This window comes from Pleurodeles waltl, chromosome 4_2, assembly GCF_031143425.1.
Source record: "Pleurodeles waltl isolate 20211129_DDA chromosome 4_2, aPleWal1.hap1.20221129, whole genome shotgun sequence".
NCBI lineage: Eukaryota > Metazoa > Chordata > Amphibia > Caudata > Salamandridae > Pleurodeles > Pleurodeles waltl.
In genome coordinates, this window is record NC_090443.1 from 342,686,198 (window position 1) to 342,709,017 (window position 22,820).

Consider the following 22,820-nt stretch of genomic DNA (forward strand, 5'->3'; position numbering starts at 1 on the left):
CAAAGATTCTTTGTGAGATGTTTTTTTGCCTGTAATGACCGTGACTTTCATGAACTACAGAGAATGGTACTTCTTGCGCCTGTTGTTCATTCGGCTTGGACATAGTGCATGGAAACTAGACATGTGAACCTTTTTTTATTTAATCCCCATTGTTTGTCCTTGCATGTTCAGGCCGGACTGCTCTTTGTTAGGGCACTTCCGGCTATCTAAAATGACTTGAACGTTTATAGATTTGGTATTATTGGCGAAAAAGCCCATGATGATGGGTTGGAAGTCTAAATATGCTCACCTGTGCTCGACATGGAGATTAGATTTAATTAGTTGGTCGGAGATGACTATAAGGTGTGGAGAGAGTGCTGTAAGTGATCTAAGAAGGTGTGACTGTGCTAGAACTTGTGAAACTATATTGCAGTGACTCACTTGCAACTTGAGCTTCTCTAGTCTTAAACCAATATCTCGATGAAATATTGCAGATGATACAGTGGTTTGATAACCCTACCCTACAAATAAATGTATTCACACTTCTATTTATAACTATTATTGTGGTGAACTTTCTAGTTACTGGAAGATGCCATTTGAACTTGATCCAGCACTGGGGGTCTAAAGAGATAGATATGGTGAGAAAAATCAGTAGTGTATGGTTACATTATCCAGAATACTGCAGAAATGTGCTAATGTTTTAGACATGACGTGTAGCTTTAAAGCTTATAATGCGTTTTGTAAATTATTCTGTTAGATGACCTATCATATGTGTAAAGGTAATAAACACATTGAAAAAAGCCCCACGGATTTGTGGTGATGTTATTCAATTTTAAGCCCTGAGACTCTAAGATGGTTTGGGCTTCCCTGGCTAGTAACTTGGATATTAAATGACTGGATGCTTATGTAGCCCTGTTGCACCTTAGAATCGTTGGCTACTGAGAGTTCATTCCAATCTAGTTATTTATTGTTGCCCTCAGATATAGGCACTTAATTTGCCTTGTGGTTTTACATTTGGCAGTAGCTAACCTTATTTCTACCATGCATTCTATGTATATTTTCAGTTTGTCGGAATCTAAAAGTTTTTTTGTTTTACATCTTTATTTACAAGTATGTCAGCAGACATATCAAAAATCTAGATCATTCATAAACCAACTGGCCAGTGCACTGGGGAAGGCGACAGTCTGACATCAATACGTGTCTATCAAGAAAGTCTGGGCAGCCTCCCAGTGTACCCCCCCATGCATGTACATGATTCATAGCGCTAGTCTTTTAGCAAACAGTACACGTGGTTATATCACCAGCATGAGTTATGAGTCCTTTCTCGGGCCCTAGATTAAATCAGTCCTCATGTGACGGAGATTTGTTCACCATTTGAACCAACATATTCAACCACTCCCTCGGGTTCTGCTCCACCCGGTCGTTTGTTCTAACCATTTTAGTCGCAGTTCTTTCACTTATGCCCATTCCAAAACATCCTTAGTCCACGTTTGAATAGTAGATCCCATATCTGACAGCCAGTATATCGTTGTTGTGGTATTTCACCAGGTGTGAGCATAAGTTTGCAAATTTATGTTGCATATTTCCCTTTGAGTTTAGGCAAAATGTGCAGTAGGCAGTGCTGTATCGATTTTGGAGATTGATGTGGGGCACCTGTTTAAGAGATGAAGTATTTTTGTGAGATTGACATAACATTGCTGTTAATGCTTCGGCCCCCACTCCCAACCCTTTTTTTCTCATAGACCTCCTCACTGTGAGTGAAACTGCCAATGAGCCGCCCCAGGATGAGGTCAATTCCTTCAATTCACCCAGGAACCTGGCAATGGAGGCTACCTACATCAACCACAACTTCTCTCAGCAGTGCCTGCGCATAGTGAGTGCCTAAGTGAGGTGGCGAAGTAGGCAGAGAACCTGATCCCCGACAGGATTGCTACAGGGAGGGTCTCTAACGCGGGAAGAGGAGTGCTGCAGCAGGGGGTTGGGGAGGGCATAATGGGGATGAAGCAGCACTACAGCGAGGGCATCCTAGCAGGGGAGGGAGGTGAGTGCTGCAGCAAGAGGTCAGAACTAGAAGATTGCAACTAGGGGTCTTACTGAGGGACCTAAGGAGGGGATGAAAGTAGTCCTACTGGGGGCCTTAAAAAGAGTAGCCGAGGATTTTAGGCAGTAGGAGTGCAGCGGTCAGGGATGCAGTGAGAGGAGCACTCCAGCGATAGAGCCCAGCAACCATGTGGAAGCACAGCGACCCAGTGGGAGAGTGGGAGCACTGCAGCAGTACTGCCTTGAGAGGGAAGGCAGAGCAGTCTTTCAGGGCAGGGTGAGGGTGGTTGAGAAGCGGGAGCTCTGATGGTACCGGATATCACCCATTTGAGTCCTTCTTTTGGGTTATCTTGAAGAGGTGGCTGGCATTGTCTGGTTTGAGCCTAATGGACACCTTGTTTACTTGTTCTTAATTCCCTGACAGGGCAAGGAGAAGTACAAGTTTCCTAATCCAAACCCCTTCATCGAGGATGATGTGGACCAGAATGAAGTAGCTTCTGTTGCCTACAGGTACACGCTTGCCATGAGTAGGGGAGGGACTATGACCATGCAGTGTGTGGGTGTTGTATAGGTGTTACTGTTGTTTTAGTTCAGCTGTCACAGCATGAGCTCTGCTCGTGCTGTGACGTCTGCTGCATGCTTACATCATTAGGTTCTCTGCAGCAGCACGTTCTGTTTATTTTCAATAGCGTGTGTTGTCTCTGATGAGAATCTCGTGAACATCGGTTGGCCAGTTTTCTCCTTGTTACCTGTGCTCATATCATGCTGGTTGTGAGCTCCTATTTTGAGGCAAATTAAATAACTTTTTCACAGGAATCCTGCTTGGCCAGCCTCAATTTATTTCTATTTCAAGGCGCTTGCAACAGTGGGGCTTAGGGTGTACTCTGTAGGATGTTTGAGCATCACTCGGACTTTTATTCTGGTACAATACGTGGAAAAGAAATGATCCTGGAAAGGTGTTGCACGCAGATGCAGGGAATGAGTTTGCATGACGTTGGTTATTTAGATTGTTTATACAATAAACGTAGAATGCTCATTGAAAACACATGAACTGTTAAATATTTTTAAAGCGGTTCCCTGTTTGATATTCTGAGCACTCTGATTACTTTTTGAATGATGCCATTTGTCCCATAGTTTCCAGTCTGCAAGATTCACGCTCTTTCAGAAGGACAAACTAAAACATTTTCACCAGAGCTGTCCTTCTGGACCCATGTCCCTCCCTCGTATCCAAGACTGATTTTTTTTTTTATTTATTCAAACCATACCTGAGGCCCCCCTCTCCTGTTACTGTCCTAGGCACTAAACTAGATCCAGATTTTGTTTCATAGCTCCTCTATGCCAGAAGAGGGGGCTGGCTTCATCTCGGCGTAGGAAATAGTGTCCTGGTGATGTCACCGATCACCCCAGTACACAGTCCTCAGTTCCCTTTCTCATCACCGTACACGGTGGATCCGGAGCTCTCATCTCTACAAAATCAGTGCAGTGTCATTGTCACCCCATAAAAAGTCGGGCTTTAAGCCATGTCACAGCATCGACAAACACATGTCGCTAACGGATCCTCACAAGGTTTGTCTATGGTCCTTAGGCTTCCCAGTGCTGCAGCATGTTGCCTAAGGCCATCAAAGAGTGGGAAACCAAGTGTGATTGTGACTTGGTCTGCTCCCATTCTTTTTTTCTCGCTCTCAACCCTTCTTGAAGTCCTCGTGGGAAAAGAAGGGATGACATAAAAAGAAGAAAATGCTCTGACCCTCTTGGGCTTTTAATGTCCAGAAGTAACGTATCACCTCATCAGGAATTTTCTTACTCGGTCATAATTGGTGGAAATCCATCACCCCCAGGATATTCCACTGGTGCTGCTACTTAGTGCCCTGCCCTGCCTAGAGTTTCTGGCACTGGATGCGGATCCATCAGTGTACCTACAGGCTAAGTGGGACATGTTCCAACATGCTTTGTCTCCCTCTGGCGCACCTGTTGAGCCCATGGTACCAAGTGGGGCTTCGCTTGGGGTACTGCCTCTGGGTACCATTTTGCTGAGTCCCCCTCTTGTTCATCTGGTGCTTAACCTGGCGCTGATCTATGTTGTTCTGCGTCCGCAGCCCTCGCCTTCAGTTCCATGATTGGCACCTATACCAGTTCCTTCACCACCACCACTGTTGCAAGGTGCATTAGCAGCACTGGTCATGCACCTGCCTCCCCTACTATTGTGGCACAGCATATTTACCAGCTTTACAGAACACTAGCACGCTGGACACACCTCCAGATTTGGATATAGACCTTCCTGTCTCCCCACCAGCCCCTGCTCCAACAGAGATGGCATCCTTCCATTCTGTGTTGAAGGAAGCTGCTGACGATCTGGAGCCACCACTACCACCTGTAGTCTTCCTCCAATATTCTTCTTCTTCACAACGGTTTCAGCAAAGTCTCTCTTGCCCTTCAATGAGGCATTTGTGAATCTCACAAGGAGGCATAGAACAAGCTTATCTTTTCACCAGCTGTTAGCAGAGCTGTGGTTCGGAGGAGCAAACTGACTCCAGGGGATCTTCCATTTTTCATCCTTTCCCAGCGAGTTTGTTGGTCCCTGCCTCCTCACGTGGGAACCAACATCTTGGAACCTTTTCCTTTCTCCTACTCGACGGGGAATCCCAAAAAACTTAAGGCCATCTTTTTATTAGTCATCATAAAACAATTGTTGCCCAAAATAGACAATTAGCAGCAATTGATATGACTTTCCTCAGTCATGCTAAAGAAACTTCTAATGATAGGGTTGTTTACAAAATAATTATGAAGTATCATTTTCAGTAGTAAGAACAGTGACTAGTGCAGGTAGTGCCGTGCTTGTGTTGGTCTGTGAACCCCTCACTTTTATCCTTCCTCCCATTCGTACCCCCCTGTGTGCGCTCCAGCAGCCCCATTTATTGTCCCATTTCTTGAGACACCCCCTTTCATCAGAACGTTTTTAGACCTACAGTCACTTCATGCCGCCTGTGTTTTGGCTACACACTGTAATGACCACTTTTCAGACGTAGTCAGACAGGATGCTTCGAGGTATTATGTAAATAAAGCTCTATATTTTCAGTTTTATTGATTTTTTTTCTCCAAAATACAGACAAAGATTTGTATTTTACATCTACATGGCCAGGCCGCGTTATTGGATATGCCATTTGATGGACAGTTCCTTTTTGGGGTTTATCAGACGTGGCATCTGAATACTTCAAAGGTTGTAGTGCAACAGCCGGAACACTGTGTTCAAACACCTCACAAGGAATACCACCTATTTTGACAATTGGGAGGCTTCACAAGGTGGTTTCAGTTCAGGCAGTCAGACAATACAGATCCTGCAGCAGTGGCAGAATCCTTTGGTCGGACAAAATAGTGGCCAAGGAAAAGCTTAAGGCTGACAGTCGCAGCAATGCACCTTTACATCCTCATGGTCTTCTCCTGTACCACCTGGGAGGCCCCTTTACCTTTTCCTTGAAGGCACCTTTGTGCCCCGTAGGAGGCCAGATCTCCATCTTTCTTTCAGCCTGGAAGGGTATAACAATGGACCAATGGGTGATACTCGCTGTTTCCTGGTTCCCAAGAAAAACAGCAGTGTTCATCTGATCTTAGACCTCCGGTTCTTGGACATGTTATTTAAAAAGGAGAAATTCAAGATGTTGCCCCTGGCCCAGGAGGTGTTAGCGTTGGAAGCAGATGGTGTCCCTTGACGTGAAGGATGCATACTTTCATATACTGATCATGCAGGTGCACAGGAAGTTGCTACATTTCATGATAAGGTCAGCTCACTACCGGTTTGTGGTACTTCTGTTTGGTCTGACACCAGCACCTCAAATCTTCACAAAGGTGATGACCGTGGTTGCAGCTCATCTGAGGAGGTTGGGAACTGCTGTAGTCTCGTACCTGGATGATTGGATTCTTACAGCTGGTTAGTCGTGAATTATTTTTATTTTTTTTGGCAGAAAACTACATCTCTATTGTTTTGAGTTAGGTGATATTTAGGCTTGTTGATGGAAAAATCTAAGGGCCCTTTCACCACCTCTTGTTCATAAGGGTAATACTGGACTCCGCATCTTTCTGTTCATTACCTCCTCAGAAAATCAGGGAAATTCAGTTTTGATATGGTTTCAAGAAGGGTCTCGGATTCCATTCATGATGGGTCTACACCTGCTCTGTCTACTGGCTTCCTGGTGATGTGCGCATGCTGGGACAGTAAGACTTTCCAATGGTTTTGCGGGCAGTTATTGTAGCTGGGGCAAAACCTGTTGGACACAATTTTCAGAACACTGCGGCTGACCTGATTAGTGGAGGTGTGTGCACACCTGTATCAAAGGATGTCCTTCTCTCCTCCACCAGCCATGGCCATGGTGGTGACTGATGCATCCACTCTTGGGTGGGGTACTTATCTGGCGGAGCTGTAGATCAAAATCCTTGGTTTCCAGAAGAGCAGGTATTGCACATCAACCTTCTTGAACTGATTGCGAGTTGGCTAGTGCTCAAGGCCTTTTCTTTCTGGTCAGTCTGTTCAGATCTTGACAAACTAGACAAAAGTGATGTGATATGTCAACAAGCAGGCCATAATGCGGTCTCAACTTCTTTGTTGAGAAACTTTGTGGCTCTAGGCCTAGGTGCTCCAGCATGAGATGCTTGTTGCAAACTTGCTGGCTCTATTAACACTAGGGCAGACAGCCGGAGTCAACATCCTATTAATAAATCAAGAGTGACATCTACACCTGGATGTAATTGAACACATCTTTGCCCCGTGGGGAACCCCTAAGCTGGTCCTCTTCGCTGCTTGCAAGAACACCCATTTCCTCATGTTTTGTGCCTCCCACTATCCATGGTAAGGAGCCATGCAGGACACATTTCAGTAAAAAATAAAATAAAATAAAAAAGTGAAGCTTCCTTCTTCACTATGCATTCCCTTCCCTAACCTTGATTACCTGTGTTCTAAGGAATATTCACTAGGACAGAGCTCAGGTTGTTCTGTCGGAGAAGGATGTTGTACACGGACCTCTTACTGCTCCATTTTCCACTCAGGGTGCACTTCATCACAAGCAGAGCAACCGATGTTGCTCCCCAGCGTCCATTGTCATGCCTGAAAAGTGAACGGAGACATCAGAGTACTTAACAGTTGCTAAAGCGGCAAACTTGATCGTGTCTACTTGTCACCCTTCCACAAAATCGGTATATTGTGGAAGGTGAGTAGGTTTGTTGCTTGTTCTGATGAATAGGATGTAGATCCCTTAAAAGCTTGTTTTTCTCAAAATGTTTATTTTCTGTTTATGCTGGCATAACAAGGCTGTGCGGTGGGCACTGTAGAGGGTTACATGGTGTCCTTTTCAGTGTTCCCCTGCATCCTAGATCATCCATCGTTGTTAACATCACCAAAGGTAAACTACCTTTTGAAAGAATTGGTTAATCTTTTTCATCCCCCTCGTTTCGTTATGCCTTAATGGGATATAGAATTAACTTTTTTTTTTTTTTTTTTTTTTTATATTTAGCGCCCTCTTTGAGCCGCTTCACAGTTGTCAGCTACATGTTTAACTTTCAAAACCCTATTTCTAGTAGATAATACTTCAGCAAGACACGAGTTACCAGCCCTTTGCATCTGACTACCATACTCATGTTTTCTCCGGACAAAAGCTTAATTTCTTCGGAAGGTCTTGTTTCCTTTCTGTCTGGCGTATGCCATTACCCTTTCTACTTTTTATCCTCCACCTTATCCCACCAGTGAGGAAGAGAGACTGCATCGACTTGCTCCTAGACATGCTGTCTGTTTTTTACATTGACCGCACCAAAGACTTCTGGCTCGATAATCAGCTTAGCGTTTTGTGGGCTACACTGGCTGCAAGAAGAGCCAGGCCATGGCGAAGAGTACATGATCTTAATGGATAATTCTTTGCATCAAGTTATGCTATAGCTAAGAGAGAGGCACCATAAGGTCTCTGAGCTCATCCACTGGGTGAAAGCTTCTACCTCCGCCCCGGCTAGGGTAATTCCAGTTGCTTGCTGATATCTATAGAGTGGCAACATGTACTTCCCTTCTCACCTTTGCCAGGCATTATTGCCTGGATTCTGAGGTGAGAAGGGATGGTTGTTTTGGTGACCATCCTTCGGATGGTCCACCTGAGGAGTTACTGCTTTGGATTCTATTTAATATGTGAGAATCTGCAGGTAGAATTATCCACCAGAAGAAAAATCCAGTGGCTCCTACTGCTGCAGAGGAGCTATGAAGAAAATTCCAGATCTAGTCTAGTGCCTGGGAATATTCACCAGGTGAGTAATATGCAGGTAGAGTATCCCCACAAAGATAATTACTAAAGGTAAGTAACTTTTTGTTTTTGATGCAAGTAAATTATACATTAACTTGAGGAACATATTTTCATTTTGTAGATCTAAAAGCTGCGGGTCTGGAACATTTCCTTAGCCAAAGCCATTCGGTGACACTAGCCATTAAGTCTGATGTTCTTTGAAAACTTCAGTCTGCTCTTTCAGTAGTAGTCTCGTTTTTCCACTTTATGTCCACCTAGTTCTAAACTCCGCCCCTTGAATCTGAATCAGACTCCACCGCTTGACCTCTTGCTCCCGATTTTATAATATTCTCTTCACCTCTCCTCTCCAACCCCCTTTAGAAACCTCACAACTCTTCCCTTTTGGTAGAATATTTGAGTTGTATGGCCAACAGTAAACCAAGTTAGAAAAATCTCCATGCCTTGTGTTTTATTTCCTCTAAATACTCTGGAAGAGAATATTTGTCTTTTAAACTACATAACCCTGATAAGCCAACTAACCGTCTTTACAAACTTAATGTTACTTCATCTTCTTAGCCTTCTTTGTATGAGCTCGTTGATCCCACTTGCAGGTTATTGACAGGGCCCTTTTTGTGTTCTAGGAAATGAATAGCCAAAGGCTTTAACCCGTGATGGCGAATCAATTCTCAATTGCAAGCAACTACATAGCTTACAAATTGAACAAGCATTTGGCAAAGCCAATACACCTCTACTTTGAGGCTTATTGGCTTGGCCAGTGAGTATTGCTGAAGCTGTGAAGCATTGGCAAAACGTTCTTTGCCAATGCTGCACAGCATAGGCAAAAAATAAAGGAAAAAGGCACAATGCTGCAGTGGTTGTTGCCGGTCGCATTACCATACATGCACACCCATACACAATGATGTGGTTGCCATTTACCTTTTCCTTTTTTTTAAACATCTGTCTAAGAAGGTGGACATCACTTGGATCAGTGATTTAAAAAAAAAAAAAAAAAGATTTTGCGCAAAAGCAGGAAGGAAAAAAGCAGCACACAAGGGAGGGAACAATGGGGGTGAGGGCTGCTAAGCACACAATGGAAAGAAAAATGGAGTGCAGGGAAGAAGCACACAAGTGAGCAAATAGCACAAGTGAGAGAGCCACTAGGGTAGTGGGAGAGAAGCGCTCAACATTGAGAGCAGTGACGAGCGTTCTGAGGTTGAGTATTTGCAGGGGAGGGGCACATGAGGGGGAGAGCTGGAAAACACATGTAATGTCATGAAGTGAGGAACCCAAAAAACAAGTAGCTCCCTAAAAGTGAGCAGTAGAAGGATATAAGTCAGCCAGGCTGAAGGATGGTAAGGAGGCTAAGATTCAGAGGAGGGACAAAAAATTAAGAGAAAGGCAAGCCATGTTTAAGAAGCAAGCAAATGATTGACAATAAAGATAACCAGTGGTAAGCAGTTGGGCGGGTTGTAAACCCAATATATATTCGCAGTAGGTCTTTCACAACCAGACAGCTTAAATTGTCTGGTTTGCAAGACCTAGAAAAGAAAAACACAAAGCCACTGTTGTAAATCCCTTGTGTCTTTGCTGCAGGAGCCACTAATTTGAGCTGCTAATTCAAACTACTCTGTCTGACTCCAGCCTACAGATCTGCTGTAGCTCAATATTTGCCTTGCTTTAACATGCTCAGCACCAGATAAGGGGCTTGAAGGAAGAACAACATGGGTTATGCAGCGGGAAGCAAAGGTGCTAAACAAGAACTTGGAAATGGGCAGTTATAAAGAGGCAGGGATTGGGATTTTTATCCATGTGAAAGGATCATGTTCCTCTCGGACGTGTGAAGCTATGGAGTTGAATTAAAAAAAAATTCTAGCTTACGCGTCAAGAATTTTCAGTTCTATTAAGGATACGGAGGCGAGGATTATGCTTACTCCTTTCTTTACTGTCAAATCACAGCAGTCAATCAAATAACTATGAACAAAAAAATTACATATCCCATGATGCTATAGTCCACTATCACATGCACCAATCACTGTCTATGGCCTAGTCCATAATATGAATGAACCCAAACGTCACATCCTCTTTCTTTGCCAAAATCGATAACCTTGAACTTCTGCAACGAAACGCCCTTCCGAACTGTAGAACTCGAAACTTTCAGTCACCTCCAACATGACCGGTCTCCATAGGAACTGGAAGTAGAAAACACCTTCTAAAGATCCAAAAGAAGAGTATCTTCCCTGATATCCACCAACTCAGATAATCAAGCATTCTTCTGATCTGAACCTCAAACGGAATAATAATAAAAGGTAATATTTCATAATGCTGACATAGTCAGAAAGAACATATACAACCTTATTTAATAACCCAGGGTGGGCACAATAATAATACAAAATCTGAAATAGTTTTTCATTTATAAACCTTCTATAACATGTAGAAAAATGTCTATGGGAGGGATAATCCTCGCCTCCGTGTCCTTAATAGAACTGAAAATTCTTGACGCGTAAGCTAGAATTTTTTTAATTCTATGTCAGGACTCTAGGCTCGGATTATGCTCGTTCAAAGCTGATCAATAACCAAAGCAACTTTAACCACCGGTTTATGATAGAATATTTTAAATGTAGACTCAGAAGACCAGTCTGCTGCTTTCATAATGTCCTCTAGTCTCGAACCCAATGCAAAGGTTTTTGATGCCATAGCTCTTCTAACTGAGTGAGCTCCAAAATGACTTATATCTATACCCGCTTCACTCATAAGCCATCTCATCCACCTAGCAAGAGTGGCTGAGGAGACCGGTTTAAAGGGCTTCTGCAGAGAAATAAGTAATTGGCCATTTACATTCTGTCTAAATTCTTCAGTGACTGCTTCATAATCTTCTAAGCATTGAACTACACATAATTTAGAATTATCTGGAAATTTAGGGTACGTTACTGACCTGCAATTTGTCTTCGTTTTTTGGTAATGTTAAATGATATTCCATCTGGAGAATATACTCTACCTGCAAGGTCAAAGGCCTTGACATCTGAGACTCTTACAAGATATCAGACAAAGTAACATAGTTAATTTTGCTGAAATCTGTTTACAGGATAAATATCTATTGGACGGCCAGTCCTCCAGAAACTTCAAAATAATACTCACATCCCACAATTCAGAATATTTAGATAGGGGGGCGGTTTGGTCAAACAAATGCCCCTCAAAAGTTTACATACTAATGGATGTTCCCCCACTGGCTTACCATCAATACTATTATGACCAGCTGAAATGGCAGATCTAAAATTGTTGATGGCCCTGTAAGCCAAACCTGAAGAAGCCAGTTCAGGAAGAAAATTAACAATCAATTCAATGCCGGATTCCACTGGATTACAATCTCTTCCACTGCACCAACTATCCCATCTACGCTAGGCTGAAGAATACCTTTTGTGAGTGCTAGGGGCCCAAGCTTGCTTGATAAAATTCGTAGCTTGTTGCGAAAGGCCTGAGGAATCCCATCTCGACCGGAAACTAACCACGCCATCAACGTCAGCTTCTCTGAAAATATCAGTGGATGTTGACGGCCCTCCGGGTTCAAAAGAAGATTCAGACGAGGAGGAATGAGAAGTGGGTGGGAGCATGTCGATTGCAGAGCATTTGGGAACCAGGGTTGCGACCTCCAACATGGTGTTACTAGAATCAAATCTGTTTTCTTTCTCTGTACTCCGGGTATTAACAGAAAAGGAGGAAACGCATAACCCTGAAAGAGGGACCAATCCTGAAGAAATGCATCCGTTGTTAGAGCAAGAGGGTCCGGACGCCAACTGAAGAATTTCAACGTCTGAGTATTGAGGCAGGATGCAAAGAGGTCCACTTCGCAAGGACCCCATTCCTTGATTATCTGGGAAAAGATAACTGGATCCAGTTTCCAGTTGCTGGAATCCATCAGATATCTGGATTTCCAGTCTGCAATAGTGTTCAGAGGCCCCGGAAGGTACTCCGCTATCACTACTAATTGATGTTTCAGGCAATAATGCCAAAATTCCTTGGCAATCTCCGCTAGAAGTCGGGATCTCGTCACTCCCAGTTTGTTGACATAACGTACTGCTGAAATATTGTCCATTCGCAGCAGAATGCAACAATTCGTCTTTTGAGGAGAAAGGCTCTTTATAGCAAACAAGCCTGCTAGGAGTTCCAGACAGTTGATATTTAGAGAGCTTTCTGTCTGTGACCATCTGTCTCCTGTCTCTAGGGATCCGAACGGGCTCCCCAACCCCATTGACTGGTATCTGATTCGATTACTACTTCTGGGTGCGACCCAAAGATGGCTCTCCCATTCCAAGCCTCCATATGTTGTAACCACCAATGAATCTCCTCTCTGACTTCTGTCGTCAAAGGGATCAATTTGGAATAACTCAGTGTTAACAAAAGGTGTTTATCGCCCCCCTCAGTTCCCTCTTGATATTGCGAATTTTCGCTGATGGAAGAACCAGAAGGGCTCGTACTGAGTCTATCTTGAAGCCCAGGAACTCTATCACTTGAGATGGATTCAATGATGACTTCTGCGCATTGATCAGGAAACCCAAATCCTGTAATAAATTGACGGTCCAGTCAAGATGTTTCAGTAGAGATTGAGGATCCTGAGCCATCAATGAAATGTCGTCCAGATATATGATCAATCTTGACCCCCTTGGTTCTCAATGATTCCACAACTGGTCTCAACAGTTTCGTGAAGCACCAAGGGGCTGATGACAGGCCAAACGGGAGTGCTTTGAATTCCAAACAATGGCCTTTCCACAGAAATTGAAGAAACCTTCTGTTTAGGGGAAAGATTAGAACTAATAGATAAGCGTCCTTTAGGTCTAGGCGACCATCCTCCTTCTGCTAGAATGTCCCTGAACATGTGGATCCCTTCTATCTTGAAATTTCTGTAAACCAAGAATTGAAATCTTTCAGATTGAGTACTAGACGATGACCTCCACCCCCTTTTTGTAGACTACAAAAATAGGACTGCAAAACCCAGAGGGGTGAGGCACAGAAAATTCTACTGCTCCTTTGTCTAGTAAGGACTGTACCTCTGCATCTATAAAAGTCTGAACGCCGAGGGAAAAATTTATTTGTATAGGGGCAGTGAAGTGAATTGGAGTTCTGTTAAACTCTAGCTGGAACCCAGAGACCGTCTGAAGAATCCAGGGGTCTCCAGAGATCATCTTCCAGTTGTCTAGGAATTGACCCACTTTGCCCCCAAGGAGAACTTGAGAGTGAGGAATAATGTTTACCTGAATTGCCAGCATCTTGGATGGCTCCTTGTTGACTCCTGCACTGCCCTCTGCGGAATCTGGGTCGGTTACCTCTGGTGCGGGTGGGGTAAAAAGTAGGTTTGGGTTGCTCTCCATACCATCCACCCCTACCTCTGGGATAATAGTTTTGGGGACTAGAATAGGATCCTCGACCGGGCATTCGTCCACCAAAACGACCGGCCCTGACAAAGGCCTCTTCTGAAAACTTTTTTGACAGGCATCTGGGCTTTATCCAAGGATTAAAAGGTAGAACAGAATTTTGCCAACTCTTTGATGAATGACGAGCCAAATAACATTCCGTCAGCTGCAGGGCCAGCTTCCGAAGATGCTAGGACTACTAATTTTGGGTCAATGTGCATAAGAATAGACTTCCTGCGCTCCGAGGATAGGGCGCAATTGGTGTTACCCAGTTGGCAAATGGCTCTCTGCGTCCAGCCCATTAATGTATCTTTGTCTACAGGAGTCCCTGACTCTTTTGTATTAACTGCCATATTCAAGAGCTTAGTCAGAGGTCCCGATAAGTCGAGAAGTTTGTCTTGGCAGATTCTCCATGACCTATCCAAACCTTTTTTAGGGTCTTTAGCGATGTTGTTTTTTTCTCCCCGCCACCCCCAGTAAATGTGACCATTGTAGGGTCAATCTCAGGGATATATGATACCTTATTATCTAAATCAGGTCTAGGGCATTCTGCTCGAAGACGAGCGCGGACTTCTTTATCAAAACTCTTCCTGAGATTAGAATGTACATATTGTGCTATCTCAGCTGAAGGGAGGCAATTGGAAGATCTGGGGTGAATAAGTTGTTAGATCAAAATCCAAGACCTGCAACGCAGGAGGATGTTTCCTGACTTTCTTACTGGGTCCTGAGTCATCAGAATCACTGGATGAGGAATCTTTATCAGAGGAAGAAGAAACTAACTGGGTGTCTTTCTTAGAGCTATAATTATGTTCTGTCGCCCGTTTCTTGCGAACCTTTTCAAATATGTCCGCATGAGGATCTACAGAGGGAGACTTGGCGTCTTCAGTAGCCCTAGATCTTGATTTCTGTTTAGCAGAATTCTCCTCCAAAAGAGAGGTATTTTGGGTAGACAACCAGCCTTGTGATTGGGCATATTCGAAAAGCTGTCCTGAGAATGGACCCAAAGCTCGAACCAAGGCATCGTTTACAGATTGTTGTACTCTGGTATCCAAAGCTTCTACCAAATTAACCTCTAGCTGGTTGCTAGAATCATCAGGGAAGTATTCTGCCTCTGGGTCTTCCCATTGAGCCATAGTGCTCTAATCCTTGTTCTCAGGAATATATCAAAATAGGGGGAGTGGGAAAAAAAAAACCCTAGCAGGCACTGTTGATCAAAGGCCCAATAAGATGTGGACGGAGCTGCCTGCGGCCACTCCAGGCAGTGCCTAATTTATTTTACAACCCAGGTGTGATTCACGCTGGCTGTCCGGGAGCACAAGGAGCTAAAAATAGCTCTTGCCGTCACACGCGCACTGATCAAAACGAGCCGCCCTCCTGAAGAAAGGAAACTCAGAGACCGTCTCGTTAATCAGCGTGCGCGTTCAAAAGAAAAAAGACTACCCGCATAGCCGCTCCCACTCCACCAACGAAAACGGACACAAACAAATCAGAAATTCCGATTTAAAATAAAGACATCACAATTAAGCTATGCGAGCGGAATCGCGTCGCACCGAACCAACAACAAAATATATACAATTAGTGTAATCCTGCATAAATACACATGAGAAAAAAGGAAATAGTACTTATCTGCTGCGAAGCAGCAAAGAAAGAGGATGGGACGTTTGGGTTTATTCATATTATGGACTAGGTCATAGACAGTTATTGGTGCATGTGATACTGGACTATAGCATCATGGGCTATGTAGTTTTTTTGTTTATAGTTATTTGATTGGCTGCTGTGATTTGACAGTAAAGAAAGAGTAAGCATAATCCGAGCCTCCGGTCCTGACATAGAATAATGTTTGAGTCAAGAACGACAGTCAACAATCCCATGTCCGCAGTCGAATGTTTTGAAATCTAGAAGGTGATGTTTTATGCATTTGCCTTTCTGTATGCATTTGGTGTTTCTGATTTGTGACGTTTGAAGGGTCTTATGGCAACAAGAGTTTTGTAGGTAATGCAGGGGAATTTTGAATTATATTCCGACAGTCCTAAGCGCTGCTGTAGTTCTTTCACCACTCTGCTGGTGGGATCATGTTGAAAATGAGCCTCGCTGCTTAATTTTGAATGACTTATAGCTGATCCGGGCAGGAGATAGATCAGGGTGTATGGACTTGGCATTACGTCCCTTTAGAGAATACCCTGGCAAGGAGGCTTTGAGATGAAAGGACAGGGATGATATGATATTTCTCAGCTGGAGGTGGAAGTGACGTAGCTTAACTTGCTGGGTGGTATGTTTCTTGAAAGTGCATCTACCTAAAGAGTTGGTGAAAATTATGCTTTCTTAGTTGACACGTTTATAACTAGTTAATGGTTAACTAATTCTTAAGACTCGTGTTGTTACTTCTGAAAACTGTTTCCTTTGTCATTCGAGTCGGGACAGTTCTAGTTTGTAGCTCGTACTAAGCAGTTTGAGTTATTTTAAAAGTTACATTGGTCTTACATTGTTTTATATCCGGACTCTTCTAAGTGGAAGGACATAACATTTGTGCAACTAATGTTTTAAAGGCCACTTTGTAGCAAGTGCTCTGTCTAAAACGCTTCAAAATTGTTACCACGAGGCCAGTCTCGTCGCACGGTTTGTGGGTCACGTGACGCGAGTTCACGCTGCCAATATTCTTGGCTAATGAACCTTTTGCTGATATTTGCAGAGGCCATATGGAAATAAGTTCATACTGTTTAGCATGACTAGTCATCGGCCTACCCGTGAGAATGAAAGAAAAGCTCCTTTGGCATTAAGCTCATCATGCCAAGGTTGCTTCTTAACTCTGAATGTTCTCTGCCTGGCTCCCCCAGTCTAAATTTATGCCGCGGTCGCCCATTTTACTCCTTTGAATGACCGTGCCATAATGCACCGTTTCTGACGTTTACTAAAATGTGCCTGCATTGGGCGAGGGCGGCACCGATTTTACATCATTGTAGGGAACTATACCAAAATGTTCTTCTCCACTGCCTCGTGAGATCAGAAGTCTAGAAAGGGGTTCGTAGGATGTCTGTCCCCTCCCTGGCAACGGCGCATACTGAATCTGTTGAAGGTTGCACTCTAGAGCACAGCTCCTGGTAAAAGCCTTTATCTTACCCACCTCTGGTGGCCATTGTTTGTGCTAATGCATGCGAACGTTGTGTTTTATTAGCCCACCCTGCAGTCCTTGTGAAGTACTGTTTCTAGGTATTATTATGATAGTCTGACACCTCTGTCTCCCAGGTACCGGCGGTGGAAGCTCGGCGATGACATAGACCTGATCGTTCGCTGTGAGCACGATGGTGTGATGACTGGAGCCAATGGCGAAGTGTCCTTTATCAACATCAAGACGCTGAACGAGTGGGACTCCAGGGTTGGTGTCTGTTTGCAGGCAGCTCTAATGTCGGTGTCAGGCAGCTTTCCTCCTGACTCTACTCAGTCCTCTTACGGTTTTCTCTTGGTCTTATTAACTATGGTTGTCATTTGGACTCCCTGTTTTGTGAAGTGTGTGCTACCCCTTGCCGTTCACTTACCACTCTGATCTGTACTTCCTCACAACCCCCTCAGTTCACTCTTGTGTTATATGCTTCACAAGTTGGTCCCTTTCTTTAAGTTCCCGCCTCTCTGAATCACCCTCTGGCTTATGGGCCTAACTTCTGAAAATGAATCACTGGTCTAATGCCGAACCAGCACAGCTCCTTCAGTATGTTCCTTTTGTGCCCCAAAGCTTCTAATGCCGTACCTTTTATATGTGACTTTTTCAGCACTGCAACGGGGTTGATTGGCGTCAGAAACTGGACTCGCAGAGGGGAGCCGTGATTGCCACTGAGCTGAAAAACAATAGCTACAAACTAGCTCGCTGGACTTGCTGCGCCCTTCTGGCAGGCTCGGAGTACCTGAAACTGGGGTAAGGTCCTTGTGTGTGTGTGTGGGCGGGCGGGCGGGGGGGGGACGGGGGCAGGGCAGGTATGTGGTACCAGAAATGGCAATATCCTCGAGATTAAATGAATGGAGTATCTGAAACGGAGTTAAAGGCACTGGGCCAGCTAGGACATGTCTAAAGTTTTTTTTTTTTTTTAAATGTGGGTTAGGATTATCTGAATTAGGGAGGGAAAGAGGGTGGTTTAGGAGCATCTGTGAAGTTCTTCAGGCACTGCTACTATTATCGTCACTGGTTATGCTGGTCAAAGCAGTGGCGTGTTCTTTGGATGTGTAGGTCTGTAAGATCCTGTCATAGTTATCACCCATGCATAGTTATGGAAGCCACTTGGGTCTCCCCTCCTAGCGTGGTCCTTTATTGAAACACGCTCCATTTTTATTTTTTAACATGCCTCTTTCCTATTCCAGCTATGTTTCCCGCTATCACACAAAGGACTCCTCCCGACATGTCGTCCTGGGCACACAACAGTTTAAGCCCAACGAGTTTGCCAGCCAGATTAACCTGTGCATGGAGAACACCTGGGGCATCCTGCGCTGTGTGATCGATGTTTGCATGAAGTTGGATGAGGGGAAATACCTCATCCTGAAGGACCCCAACAAGGTAACTGACGGCTCACTTCTTAGTGCTCTTCTTCATGATAGTGGAGGTGTCTCATCCTCAGAGACCCTCAGTAACGTTAAGTGGTCTCTTTTGACTAATCGGTGGGAAGTCTTGGTGGAACAGCCTCATCCTAGACATTTAAGCTCTTGCTATCCTCTCCATTACAGTGTCGAGTGCAGATGGTGGATGAGTAATTGTAAGGCAGCTGTGATTGTGCCAGCCTCTTCCGTGACCATGCAGAACAATTCACAAATCTTCTGTTCATATTCCCAGGACAGCAGGATTTCTGATCTGTTCGGATTTAATTGTGTGTCATGGGCCCTGGTTCTTGAAAGGTTAAGTCTTCATTTGTATCTTTCAGAAGAAGTTGTAGGTGAAGGAAGCAAGAAACTTCCACCCATTTATTTTTTGGGGGGATGTTGAGATTTCCATCTCTGCATTTAGAGACAGGTATTTATGACGATAGTATCCTTGTCTGCAGCTCCTGCTCTTGGCTTGTTTGCATCTCCTTTTCAATACATGGGTTCATTTGGATGCAATCGCAATACATAGATCATAATTTGTGAGAATAACTTGTTTTTTATTTAGTGTTTTACTTATCCATTTAGGTCATTATAGATAATGTAAATAGGTGCAACAATTAGTAGGAATTGGTGAAATGTAAACAATTAGCGAAGTCAAGAAATTTGACCCATCCTGAAGTTTACTCGTTTAGCATGAGGTGCGAGTTTAAGTGCACCCAGCCCACAGCAGGTCCCTTTGATTCATAAGTTTCGATCGGGCGTCTCCAACGAGTAGCTTGGGAGCTATTAGTAGCTCTCCAGCAACCTATAAGTAGGTCTCCTTTGAGAAGCTCAGCCTACTAAATTAGAAGATTTTTCTGGTTGAATTATGTAGTCCAAAATTGAAAAACGTGTATATGACATGACATTTTGTGCATTTTTAGAACTCCAAAGCTGATGTTTGGAGAAAAACAGATTTCCAAAATATTTTTAAAGCTGATATTTGAGTGAAAAATCATACAATATTACTGCTGTTATTATATTTGTGCCAAGCTAATTTCAGCTATTACTGTTGTTTATCAGCCATTTAGAGGCATTCCAGATTGGAAAAGCATTTTTACATTATTGCTGGAAAAGTCTACTGCTTTCAACCCTCCTTAATGCAGTGAGGTGATCACTGGTAGTAATCTTGCAAGGGTGGCTATTGATTTAATCTTGTCAGAATACTAATATTAGTAGCTCGGGTTGCTTTTCATTGAACAAGGGTAGCTCTTATTACAGAACGGGTTTACCTTGGATGTAGACCGACATGAAATGCAGCAGGACACTCCAAACGTTGCTGGGTGTCTGCGACCAGCCGAAATATGGACTGGCTACCAGTATAAGACATGACCAGAATCAAGGCAGGGGCCATCCCTGCATATTTTCAGGCCATTATCCACAAATACCAAGCATGGAAGGTTTGGCAGTCCTTGCACACATTTTTTTACTAACCTCTATCAAGATCCTGATTTTTTTAGGCTGCCACATGGGCTCCTGTGACTCTCCACCAAATTGTTTTGTTTTGTGTGGAATCTGACCAGCCAAGCGTCACATCTGTTCTGGTCACAGTCCTTTGAAGCCTTTTGATTTAATTCATATCAAAACTTCACCCATCCTCTTTTCTTCCTCTGTCGCCACTGTTGCTAGTTATTTCTTTGTCAGTAGATCGAAAAAGGTGGAACTGTGTTGCATGGCGGATGTTAAGATTGAAGCAACATGCTGGCAGTGATTAATGTATGGCAATGATTCAACCGTACCTGAAAAATTCCCACACACCCTCTTGCGGCATATGGTATCTGTTCTGTCTAGGGCATTTTGACCTTGCTTTGAAAGGGAAAAAGGCCCGTGGATTTGGTCTTTGACTGCTCTTGAGGTATTTACTTGAAGCAATGTGATGGATGAGTTATCGCATTTTACTTCTTAACGAATACAAGTTTAAAAAAAAAATCTACCAATTTTTGGGGGTATCATAGTTCATAATAACCAGTTCACAAGGCATAATCCCAGTTTTCATCAAACAGCCAATAGGACAGACAGTTAATAATCAATACATACAAATTAAAGTTTTGTGGTAACCTAGATAGCTTACATGATGGATTGCTGGATTCCCAGATCATGAGCTCCTGTGTCATCATTTTCCCCCCTCCCCCAGTTCAGCCTCACATGCAGGTACCATGCCACCCTCCCGATAGTCCTGTGTGTAGCCAGGTCTGGTGGCTTAGTGAACTAATGCGTCCACTGTAGGTGTATGTGCCCAACCTCATGGTCTTAGGTTTGAAACCTGCTGCGTCCTCTCAGCCTTTCATCCTTCTGAGGTCGATAAAATGAGTACCATTGAGTTGGGTAACAATAAACATCTGTTATTCAGTACCAAGATACCCTTCGGGGTGAATGTACGCATCATGTGTCACCCAAGCCTTAGAAATCCATCCAGCACCCCCAAATTGTAAGAAATTTACTAGGGCAACCTCTGAATTCACAAGGATTTGAGTTTTTTGATAGGGTTTAAGAACGGGGACTGTGCTTGACTGAAGCTTCAGAATTACCAGGTAACTTTAACATCTTGGCATCCTGGTAGACCTGTCCCTTTTGTTGTCTTACTACCAGACTGACTTTGACCGCTGATAAAAAATTTAATTACCCTTCCAACTTCGATGACCTCACTGTTTTTTAATTCATTTTGTAAAAGACCAAACATCGTCGGATTCTTGAGTGACCGCAGTAACGTTGGAAACTTAACATTTTGGACTCTGGTCTTGTTGACTGACTGTTAAGGTGATTTGCTGAGTGTGTTGTGGATTAGGCCTCCTGAGGTGGGTGTCCAAGAGGGTGGGTGGTGGCTCCTGGCAGCTGTGTTTGATTGGTGTTCATGTGTGTCCACGTAGATAGCCAGTAGGTGGGAGATCGGTTTTGCTGGTTCCACACAAGTTTTTGGTGTTTGTTTCTTTAGATCCAAAATCTACAGTAGCTGGCGACCAAGTCTCTTGAAATACAATGTAGAAATTCCTTCAAATGCCATTATATGTGGAATTTGAAGGAAAAAAATGTATGTTCAAGAAATGTTACTCAGGAAAACTTCTTCTTTTCAGCAAGTAATCCGAATCTACAGCTTACCAGAGGGCACCTTCAGCTCTGATGAGGAAGACGAGGATGATGAAGAGGAGGAGGAAGAAGCAGAAGGTAAGTAGATCGTAAAGGACTTTATCTGGGGCTGTCGGTGGCCAACTCTAAGCTGCAGTTTCTTCCCTCTCCCTTCCTTCCTAAAAAGGAAACCGCTAAGCATACCTAGTCCATAGTTTGAAACAGTGGAAGGCCTGTCTGCAGCCTATGATGGGGAGACTTGGAACAGTCCAGCAATGCCCAGACATTGCAGTGGTCGCACTTGCCCTTTTCCGCCCGCTCATTCTTGCTGTCACTCTTGCTCTCTCACAGGACTCCACCCTAGCCAGATTTGAACTTGCCTATCAGCTGATCACCATGTAATGCCATGTGATATCCATTCTTTGTGATCCATTGTCATGTAGTGAGGCAGCACACAAATGTAGTGCTGTAGCCTTTAGGCAGTCTTCAGGCCCTGTATATGTATTTTGAATTATGGTTACCATAGCTGTCACAAGGATGTTGCATTCCAATTGGACACTTCCATTTATCACATTGTTGAATGCTCGGAATTACCTTTATTTGAACTGGAAAGTCCATTCGTGTGGAAAATGTGTGATTTTTCCGGAAGACTATAACAACTCCTTGCTATTTTGTGAATCTTCCAAACTGGTATAGCGCTCACTGTCGGTACATTGCAGATTTCACAGACCAAAGGAATCTATCTCATACCCCCTTCCCAGAACCAGAAGGCTCACTGCATTTTTTACCCAACCACCCCACCACCCCCCAATGATGGTCTCTGTGTACATTTTGTATTAAACGACAATGTCTTTTTTTCCTTTCAGAAGAAGAGAGCTGAGCGACCACACTGAGAAGGGGACACTTTATTTTTACTAGTGACAACCCTTAAACCATGACTCTTAGCAGCACAAAAATAAAGATTATTTGAGCCGACTGTCATCTGTATTTCTTTGTTATCTGATTGGAACTTTCTGTTTAACCTACAGCTATGATATGGGTAATAGTAGTATATGGGCGGATGAGGACGAGCGTGCACATTTTATCCCTTGGGTGGGATCAGTTATCTTTAGTCTTTTCACTGGGCTGTGATCTTTACATCTAGGATCAGCCCCAGTCCTGGTCTGCAAAACGCCATCTCTAGCCGTAGGACTACTCCCATCTTATCTTAGAAAGGGTAGGGACATTGGGGACGGGAACCAGTGCATCCAGTGTGCACCTAAACAGTAAACATGTGTTGTGTATGCTGCAACTGAAAGCACCGTGAAGGTATATAAAGCACATGTAACTGCACCAGCCCAGCTATAGACTTCGAGAGGCGCCAGCCTGATTGAAGAGAAATCTCCAAATGTCTACAAAGGCCATTAATTCAGCATCGACGGTGAGCCTTCGTGTATTCCTCATTTTTCAGCATCATATTTCACTAGAAAACTTCAGGTGT

At 43.8% G+C, this 22,820-nt stretch overlaps 1 protein-coding gene across 3 annotated transcripts in view; it reads left to right on the forward strand.

Moving 5' to 3' along the window:
• The window catches only part of EIF3D (eukaryotic translation initiation factor 3 subunit D), a 54,824-nt gene extending 32,508 nt beyond the window's left edge, over positions 1 to 22,316 (forward strand). For all 3 annotated transcript variants that reach the window (XM_069231405.1, XM_069231407.1, XM_069231406.1), the window contains exons 10-16: positions 1,722 to 1,852; positions 2,444 to 2,529; positions 16,919 to 17,048; positions 17,440 to 17,582; positions 18,023 to 18,215; positions 21,349 to 21,439; positions 22,207 to 22,316. In XM_069231405.1, coding sequence (XP_069087506.1) covers positions 1,722 to 1,852; positions 2,444 to 2,529; positions 16,919 to 17,048; positions 17,440 to 17,582; positions 18,023 to 18,215; positions 21,349 to 21,439; positions 22,207 to 22,220 — 788 coding nt within the window. In that variant the 3' untranslated portion in view covers positions 22,221 to 22,316. The remainder of the gene's footprint in view (positions 1 to 1,721; positions 1,853 to 2,443; positions 2,530 to 16,918; positions 17,049 to 17,439; positions 17,583 to 18,022; positions 18,216 to 21,348; positions 21,440 to 22,206) is intronic.
• Positions 22,317 to 22,820: the final 504 nt, after the last annotated feature.